We start from the raw sequence: 9,978 nt of genomic DNA, 5'->3' as shown, positions 1-9,978 counted from the left end.
TGCTTAGGGCTTTCCCCCTGTGTTTGCCCAAACGGTCCTGAACACAAAATACAGTGATTTATTCAAAGTTATTCTAAAAGGTGTCTTGAAATTTGTAATTTCTTCTAGCAACTTGAAAAAAATCCTGGAGAACTAATTCCATGTTTGTATTGTACAAATACTGTTTGGTATTTGTGATGGACTCACCGCCCTCCTTTTCCAATTCTCAATGAAAACGATTAATGCATAGATTGTATCTGTTTGGCTCTTTTTCCAAGTCCTGATTCTACTGTGAGTCATTTATTTCTTTTCTGTAGCAACCAGTTAAGGCATAACAAACAGTGGAGTACGGTAGGTCAGCGGAGGGTATACAGTCTACGGCAAAAGTTGTGATTTCATCTAAATGACTTCAAACCGAGGAATACAAATACATAGTTTTATTTCCAAGTAAGAGAGGTTTTAATATTTCTACACAGATCAGCTATAACCCAACCATTTCATTGATCCCCAAAGGAGTAATTTTCAGATCAACTACTAGTTCTTATTAATTAATATTCATGTCTACCTGTCTGGGAAGGATGAATCATAATCACTGTAATTTCCATTTTTATGAAAGAGAAACCAGACAGGAAGGAGAGGCTGGGAGTCTCATCACCTTGCTTCTGGTTTCAGCTCTGATGAGAATAAGCAATAGCCCCAGGCAGGTTGTTGAAACTTTGTGGCCTTATTTTTGTCTATATTGGATAATGAAGTTGGATCTCATGCTCCATTCCCATCAACTCTCCTACCTTGTACGTGGCATGATTTTCTTGCTTCTATTATACCTCAGTAGATCAGAAGAGATCCCGTCCATTCCTGCAGAAGAGGGAAACAGGGCCAGCTACATAATTGTGGGACCTATTGCACATTGCAAAGGTTGGACACACTGTTAAAAATTATTAAGGGGAATTTCAAGAGAGTGACCACAGGGCAGTCAGTTGGCCAGGGCACCCCCCTGGCCAGCAGAGCTGCATTTGGGACAACAGCCCCAGCGCTTGCTTTACAGAGATTAGCTTCGCCTTAGGTGACCTATGTTTTGAAACAGTGGGCCAGCCAGTGTCAGCGAGAACGAAGCCAAGATTCCATGGCCAGTTCTCCCTGGTTATTCTGATTCTGCTCTGTGTCCAACGACCCCTAATACTGACCGGCAGCATCGTGTCTTCAGTCCCAAGCTGGACCAGTCCGATTCACAAGGCCAGCGGGGCCACGGAAAATATGCTTGCTTGTGTTTTTTCTCATGGAGGGGCTGAAGGTCATCGCCATGGAGCTCAGACAGGGTAGTTTAAGCACTTAGCATTTCATATGATGAGGGTTTTTTTCTCTCCACTGGCAGGGAAAGTTAACCATTTAAGAGTCTCGTTTGTTTCCTTTACTTTTAAATCACAGGGTTTTTTTTTGTTGTTGTTGTTTTTAAGAAAAATGTAGGAGGGACAGCCACCCAGGCTAGAAATGGTTTTTAAAAAAACCATCTCTCTTATTAGTGTTTAGGGTTTAAAAGAACTATCACAAAGCATGTTAACTACTGAATATTATTTTATATAGCATATTAATCATTGTGAAAGAGAAGCCATTTTCTTATTGGTTCTTGACATTTTCCCACTTATATTTAAAATAATGCAAAAATAATAGCCATCATCTCCCTTAAAGGTAGCAAGGAGTTACATTATAAAAGTTTCACATATAAAATTGTATTCTCTAATAGAGAATTTAACATAGCTGCAAAATACAATGCCTACTCTAACTGGCTTGGTATCTTTAAGAGTCCTTTCTGTCTCTTTGGACATTCAGTTCTAGTGAACATCACAGCCGAAGAGTTCCAGGCGAAGTGCAATACTTTGATTCCACGTTTTCGGAATGATGCGGACAAATCTGGAAATGATCGGCGGGTTGAAAAAGTTCTTCACGTGTCCTCTGAAATTACTGTTTCCTTCGAAAATCTGAAAGCAAAATGTGAGAGAACCCTTAACGACGGTCTAATGAGTGTAAAAAAAAATCTTACAGATAATTTTTTAACTCATTTTGTTCACACCGAGGGCATCAAAGTGCACAGAAGACATGAACTCAGGGACGATCCTCGGCCAGTTATGAAATCACACTCCAGACGGACCTCTCTAGGGGCTTCACCTCACCAGGGATCAGAGCTGAATGAGGGGAAAATTAAACATCTGATGGGGTGTCGAGGTGCAGCTGCAAAGCTGCCTTCGCCCTCAGGCCCTGTGCAGCTGTGTGACCCCAAGCAAGTTCCTTCTGTTTTCTGATTTTCAACTCCTCAATAGCGAAATGGGGGTTATCCCATTATAGAAGTCGTAAGGATTTAAAAACGTGTGTAAACATGGAACAAGTACCTAGTAAGTGCCAGGTAGTGGCACCAACAAATGGTTAACTATTACTAACATTTAAAATAAAATGCAACCATGTGTTTATATTTCTCCTTTTCCATATACCCTGTATCTTCAGCTAACCTGTGCCCCTCCCTCCTTTTTTTTTTTTTTTTTTGCACCTGCAGCAAGTTTCCCAAGATTTACACAGAGCGGACGCTAAATCACTGTTTGTTCATGACGAGGAGGCTTACCCTGCTCTAAGGCTGAACTGGGACAGTGAGAAACAAACCAAACCAAGCCGAAGAAACAGCTGGCCTAGGGGCGGGTGGTTTCACGGTCATGGATATTCGATTGGTCACGAGTAACAAGTACATCCAAGGCAAGGCCGACAGGATGCTACTTCACAGTGGAAGGAGTTCCAGACCCCTGTGCCGGACTGCATGTCTGTGTCCTCCCAAAATTTGTGTGATAAAATTCGATATTTTATATCCCATAAGTGGGATGGTATGAGGCCTTTGGGAGGTAAGTAGGATTAGACTGAATGGAATTAATACACATAATAAAAAGGGGAGGAGTCACGGAGCTCTCTCTTGGCGTGCACTCAACAAGGAAGGCCAGATGAGGACGCAACAGGAAGAGGGCTCTTACCAGAACCCAACCATGCAGGCACCCAGGTCGGGACCCCAGCCTCCTGAAGTGCAAGAATAAGTGTTTAAGTCATCCAGTCTATGGTAATTTGTTACAGTGGCCCAAGCCCCATCTCTCTGTCAGAGGTAACAAAGCTCCACACCATCCCCTGGAGTTTTGTTCTCGCCACGTCACAGGTGGCTCAGTCAAAGCAGAAAGGCAGTGAGCATGGTCCCTGTCCCAAGGCCAGGTACCCGCAGAGCTAGGATTTAGCGGACTGAAAGAGCTGGTCCATGCCAGTGCATATGTGTCAAATGCAGAGAGCTGTTGCAAATGCAAGGTCCTATTCTCAGCACAGCACAGTTTCCTAATCCCTTTCTTCGAGCCGAGACGCCGCCCTGTACCTTGTCCACCATGGAGGACCTCTGCCTGTAAGGTTTCCAGTCCACTCCGTAGTCACTGTAGTGGATGGCGTAGCTCTTCACGTACATTTCAGAGGAGAGAGATTTGCAACCCTGCGTTACAATTGCGGTTATCTTCTTGACTTTGAGCAGATCAATTTGTAACCACTGTCTGTTGTTGTTTGCCTGTGCAAATGATAAGAATGCAACGATCAGACACATGTTAGAACCTTTGCTGGTTTAGACCACGTTACCCAGAAATGTACAGAGCTCAAAGGATTTCTTCTCCTTGACATTAGGATTCCCTGTCTCCTCCAAGCCCTCTCGGTTCCTTCTGCTTGCTGTTACAGGATGTATATTAACTTCTTCCAGAGCATGTCACACATGGTGCCGTCATTATTTGGTTGCTTTTTTGTATCCCTCCTTCTTCAAGGACAGGGGCTAACTTCGTTTTCCTTCTGGGCGCTCACCACAGTGCATGGCACACAGTCGGTATCCATCAGGGAGTTGTTGAATAAACAAGTAAATGAAATTTACTTGGGAAAAATATTAAATTGGTACCTTATCTGAAAATGTTATTCTGGAAAGCAAGTTTGTTTAAAAATATGGTATTGCTGATATTACTGAAGGGTTATCTGGAAAAGAATTGGATCGTAGCCTCTCTCTATTTATTTTTTAAAAGTCCCATTTTTCTTTCCATTGCTAATGTCAAATAGGAGAAGTAGTCCAATTTCTTCTTTTCAGATGTTCCAAATACGTATAATGTCTGAGAGACCTGGTAAAGCTATACTGAGGGTGTGATTGGAGTAGTAGTGTCCTGTCTCCAGCTGAACAAAATGCCTCATCACATGTTCGGAGGGATGCACGTGCAGAAAGAGGATCAGAAGGACCGACTGTGTTTTAGAGTACTCGGAGATGAATTTTCAACTTTGGGAGATTTATCATGCTCCGCGGACTCAGTTCTATGCGGAATAATGGATATTGATATATTTTTCTCAATATCACTCACATGTGCATGCCTGTATGTGTACATATGTATACACACACGTATGCATATAATCATATGCCTTATGTATGTTTGAAGAAAGTTCATTGAATCAGAATGATTGTAGTAGATAATTTTTTGTTAATTTTCTAACACCCTCTAGTGGCATTTGGTGGTATCTTAGTGCGCCTTCAAATCAGGGCTGTACTCACGATACCGAACACAGGTAGCTAGAGGGGTTCTCTAGGCAGACACTTTTCTGCGGGCGTAAAAGGGGTAGAGGCCCTTCAATCTGCACACACGCCTACAGACTGTATGCCTGGCGTAGACTTTCAGCCCCTCTAAAGAGACCCTATGAAGACATTTCATGCTAATAGGTTAAGTGAAACAAGTAACTCTGACCTAAAATCCCAGATTTGAGATGGCAGCACTATAAATCAGCATGTTGTCTTTGGGGCCCCTGTTACTTCACAAAGCACAGGAACAAATTCTACACAGAGCCACTGTTTTAAGGCTGTAAAGGGGAGGGTGGGGTGGCTTGGTCTCCCCACGAACAAGTCTGAAGGGTCCTCTGGGAAACATCTGACTTCCTTTCTCTTTGTAACTTTTTCTTTTCTTTTTTGAGTGATTGCATTTTTTAAATTATATAAATGTAATGTAACATTATTACTTTTATTATTTTAACTTTTGGGGGTCTCAGTTTCCCCCTGTACAAAACTGCAAAGTGAGGTGTTTGGCTTGCTTCAGGTGGTGGGAGGAGCTCTGGCCTAAGTGTCTGGGACGATGGGATTTCTGATTCTGCCACCTGCCTAAACTAAAATTATTTAATCTCCCCTGAGTTGAGACGTAAAAGGAAAGTCTGGACCAGATGTTTGTAGAATCCCTTGCTGTTCTAACATTCTGTGATTCTCTGAAAGTCCAGACATGAGCTTGGAAGCATAGACATTGGTGCCCAAAACTATCTGTGTGGGGTCCAAGGTCTTCCATTTTCTCCACTAGTACCACTGGCAACCTGATGTAAGGTTAGGGTGTGGGGAATCTGTAGCGAGTCCAGGGAACTGGAGTGTGGGCTCCTTAAGGGAGAGAGTTAGGAGGATGGAAAATAGGGAACTCGCATTAAATCGGCTGATGGGATTGTCCTTGGTTCTGATGTCATTCTGATCCCTCAGGTCAGTTGAACAGTGCAATAAAAGTGAGTCAGTTCTCAAGAGTTACCCTAACCCTGTCATCTGAATCACTCAATGGGCTAATATCAGGGGTACTCCAAGTCTCCAGAAGATGTTTCTTCAGCTTAGATCACTGATTTATAGCCCTGGTTTTGCAGCATTTTACTATGCTGCCAGTTGTGTAAAGGAATGTCACAAAGTTCTCCAAAAGAAATGGAAACAAAAACAATTTAAATGGCACTCCTAAGAAAATAAAAAATATTGCTAGACTGTGGGATGGGGGAAGGAAGAGAAGATGTTACAAATCTAAATCATTTGTCACTAATGTCAGTTGTCTCAAAGGGGATTTGCAAAGTGCAGCTCAGGGCCAAGTCTGGCCCACTGCCTGGTTTTATAAATAAAGTTTTATTGGAACACAGCCATGAGCATTCATTTCGATAATGTTTATGGCTGCTTTCCTGTTACAATGACAGAGATGAGTAGTTTTGACAGGAAATGTATGGCTCACAAAGCCTAAAATATTCATTACCTGGCCTTTTGCCCCCCTGTGGTCTAAATTAAGGTTAGACAAAGACCTGCAAAGACAGTAAATGATTTCTCTTGAGCCAGAGTCAACGCCGCAGCTCTCAACTCAGCTGGCATCCCAGATTCTCAGACCTAGGACTACAACCTGCAGGAATAGGGGATGACTGTCTGGCTTCCCAGGCCCCCATGTTCCTTATGGTGGGGTCTTTGTTTTCTCCTGGAAGCTGAGGGGGGGCGGGCTGTGCTCACAGGGGAAAATTCACCTTGGCTTGCCAGGCATTCACACGGCCCTGGGCATTGAGACGGGCGCGGAAGGGTTCCCAGTAATCTCCCCACCAGGACTTTTTAAACGAGGAAGCTGTGATTTGCGTGTTTTCTATCTTTCCACTTTCCATGCCCAGCGGCGTGGAGCAGCCTGTGGAGAGAAAAGTAATGAGATGGATAACGTGTCCCCCACATTCCCCGCAGGACATTTGTGCTGCGGAGGAGATAAGGAACACTGTGACCGCTGAGTAACGACAGAGCAGCCATCACAACAACCCACTGCTACTCTCCAAGTGCGAACGCTGTTTCCAGGCTTTCCTTGTACTACAATGTAACGCTCCTAAGTACCTCTGTTTTACCAAGGAGAAAAGCACAGCAAGGGAAAGTAACTTGCCCACAGGAACACTGCTGGGAGAACCAGGAACTAAATTTGGGCCCAGGCAGTCCGACACCAAAAGGTCTAAGTTCATTTCCCTCCTTCAGAGAGCCATGGAGCCTCAGGGTTTGGCTTTGACGTAGACTTGTCTACGTACATGAAAACAAACTCTCCTTCTAACAAAAGCTAAAAAGAGGAAGGTACAGTGGACCCTGGGTACTCACGTGTAATGATTTATTTTCAGCCCTTTGGGGGTGATTTGTGCTACTTGCCCTTTAGAATTCTGCCAGGGTGTGAATTTAAATGTCACTGCAGCGAGGCTGATCTGAGAGTGTAAGAAGCATAGCTCCTGAGTGAGCCCAGCCCACTGGCCATCCCCGTCCTCTGGGTGGCACATGGTTCTTGCCAGTAAATCATGCAAGTGTTTCCTTGAAGTGCTGTCTTACTCTCTCCACGGGGTGGGGGGAAGGAGGCTAGCCCTGGCCAGGTAGCTCATTGGGTTAGAGCGTCCTTCTGATATGCCAAGGTTGTAAATTCCATCCCTGGTCAGGGCACGTACTAGAATTAACCAACACATATATAAATAAGGGAAACAACAAATTGATGTTTCTCTCTCTCACTCGCTCGCTCTCTCTCAAAAAGTCAATTTAAAAAGGCTTAAAAAGAAGAGTACTAATTAACATTAGAAGCATACTAAATATAAATAATATGAAAATGAGATTTAAAAAAATGTAATACTTCTCGTATAGAATACAGAGGTGAATGTCCAATTTAGGTAGCTTGACTCCATGAGCTGAACAAACTCCCACTCACATCATAGACCGTGCAGAAAGGAACAAACAAGGGTTGACGGAGCCGTTTCGAGGATTGCCCCTGCCCGCTCCGGAGCTGCGTTTCAAGGGTGGGGTGGGGGGGGGTGTTACAGGCCACTGCTACCTGGGCTCTGGCAAAAAGCCCACATCGGGACCCCTTAGAATATCAACAGTATAAGGGAACACTGCCAGCTTTGATAAGAAACTGATTCCCAGGTTCAGCTCCAGTCCCCGCCAGGAGCGGCGGCCCTTCCCGCACCCTGAGAGAGGGTGCTGTGGCTTCCCAGCAGGTGCATCACAGCAGGTTTCCGGCGTGCCCGTGTATCGGTTTGCCCCTCCCCTCGGTCACAAGCAGCCAGGTGGTGTCTGGATCGGCCAAGTCCTGGGTCAGCTCCTTTATTCTCTTACTGCAGTGAAAACTATCATTTTCTATATGTGGTTTGCAGCAAAAAATTCTGGAAAGCACTACTTTAAGAGTCAGAGAAGGAGAACAGTTGTTAAGACTCTTAAACATCTTTGTTATATAGAGAATTTTAGTATGGCCATTGATGGTTACCTGGATTTATTTATACCACCGGTCCCATTACATCCCCTGAAAAACAGCAGCCTACGTAGCAAAGGTTTGGGTATCTACATAGAGTGCAAACCAGAATATAGAGTACGGTCAAGGTTTCGGGAAGTTGGGAAGCAGACTTAGATTTCAGAAACATTCACTGAGCTCTAATACGTGCAAGGAATGTTGCTGGATACTTTTATTACACTGAGGTCTGAATGACCTGGAGGACTTCGGGAGAGTCAGGCCTCGTTTGAATCTCAGTTCTATTGGAAATGGGCTGATAGAGGTCATTCTGAGCTCCGGTCCTTCCTTGGACTGTCAGGGCAGAGTCCCTGTCATCCAGGTGTGAAACACCTGTGTCCTTCTAAGTCACATGAGCATTTACCTGAGTGGAACCTCTGCTTCCCAAGAGATATTTTTAGGAGCTGAAGCAATCGAAGAGGACTAAAAACTGTTCCTCTTCTCCCATACCTCCCAATCTTGATTCTCTGAGCGACGGTAAGAGAGTAACACGTCTTGGTTCCTTACCATTAATCTCACAGCCTTGCAGCTCCAGTCGAAGGGCAGGTCTGTTATAGAATCGAGTCGGGTAGACCCTAATGTACCTACCCACAATTGGTGGGTCAAACCGATTTTCTTTCACTGCTGAGGCGTCTGAATTGCCATCAAAATACTAGAGGAAAAGGGAAAAAGCTTAGTTATATAAAAATTCTCTATATATGATTTTATAGTAAAATTTTTATAGTAAAATTCATATTGTAATTTTAAGTTTCATGTGACCAGAACCAAATCAATTTGGTCTTCAAAATATTTGAAGACACTTACATTTTAGGAATGTGGTACAGACGTACTTTGCCCTATGCTTCCTGTTAAGTACAGCTAAAAAGATAAGAACATTCAGGAAGTGGAAAGAAGGCAGACTGGTTAGAGTTCTAGGACCCAAGGAACAACACGGGTTTCCTTTTGGCCCCACAGATCCCAGACTTGGAAGAGAAGAAGCCAGCAACCAGGAAACACCGATGGGTCCAGACAAAACGGCCCCAGCAAAAGCCTGCTTTCTCTGGCCTCAGAACCAAGACAGGACGGCCCAGCGAAACAGAAAACTTTTAGACAATAATTGCTGTACTTCAAGCTAAACTCCATAGAAACAAGCACGGCCCCACTCCACCCAACTGTAGCAAAGGCCAAGTGCGGAGCCTTGACTTCCACGGTTGTGAGGGTTGAGACTGCAGTGAGGCACCTCAGCGCCCTCGCTGGGGTTGCCCTTGCTGGGGTCACCCTCCCTGGGGTCGTGTCAGCGGAGGCCAGCTAGGGACCCGGGACCTTTATCCTCGCAGTTCCTAACAGGGCTCCCAGGGGACTGCTTTTCACCCCCACCCAGCACTAAGGGGGAGGAAGTCCCTCCTCAGGTGGGGGACCTGGACTTTGACCATCTGGCAGTAAGGGGACTCTGCCCTGTCCCCCTGCCAGAGAAGTGTCAGAAAGATCCCGCCGGAACAGAAGATAGGAGCAGACCAAGTCAGTAACTGAGTAAGTAAGACAGAAAACAGAAAAACAGTAGATAAACGCCATGAAACAAAGAGCCAGTTCTTTGACGAGATGAAAAAAAGCAACAACTGGCAAATCTCTAACAAGACTCACAAAGTAAAAAGAGAAGAATATCAGACACGAATGGGCGATATCACTAGAGACCTTGCAGATGTCGGAAGGAAGATAAGGAGAAAGTACAAACAACTGTAGACATAAATTTAACAACTTAGAGAAAATGGACCAGTTTATCGAAAAAGCAGTAGCTATCCCGACTCACCCGTTATAAAATAGGTCATTTGAAAAGCCTGTACTGCTAAAGAGGTTGAGTCTGTGATTTTAAGACTCCCGGAAGAGCAATCTCCAGGCCCACATGGTTTCACTGGCGAATTCTACCAAA

The 9,978-nt window shown here is 44.5% G+C and overlaps 1 protein-coding gene across 2 annotated transcripts in view; it reads right to left on the bottom strand.

Moving 5' to 3' along the window:
* Positions 1-304: 304 nt before the first annotated feature.
* The window catches only part of F5 (coagulation factor V), a 50,810-nt gene continuing 41,136 nt past the window's right edge, over positions 305-9,978 (bottom strand). Inside the window, exons 22-25 of one of the 2 annotated variants that reach the window (XM_024551927.4) lie at positions 8,580-8,724; positions 6,307-6,458; positions 3,371-3,553; positions 305-1,955 (exon numbers count right to left, since the gene is read on the bottom strand). In XM_024551927.4, the coding sequence (XP_024407695.2) occupies positions 1,809-1,955; positions 3,371-3,553; positions 6,307-6,458; positions 8,580-8,724 (627 nt within the window). In that variant the 3' untranslated portion in view covers positions 305-1,808. The remainder of the gene's footprint in view (positions 1,956-3,370; positions 3,554-6,306; positions 6,459-8,579; positions 8,725-9,978) is intronic. The other variant, XM_053915791.2, reaches the window with a different exon arrangement.

Source organism: Desmodus rotundus, chromosome 12 (assembly GCF_022682495.2).
Source record: "Desmodus rotundus isolate HL8 chromosome 12, HLdesRot8A.1, whole genome shotgun sequence".
Lineage (NCBI taxonomy): Eukaryota > Metazoa > Chordata > Mammalia > Chiroptera > Phyllostomidae > Desmodus > Desmodus rotundus.
This window is presented reverse-complemented; position numbering and strand designations above follow the sequence as displayed.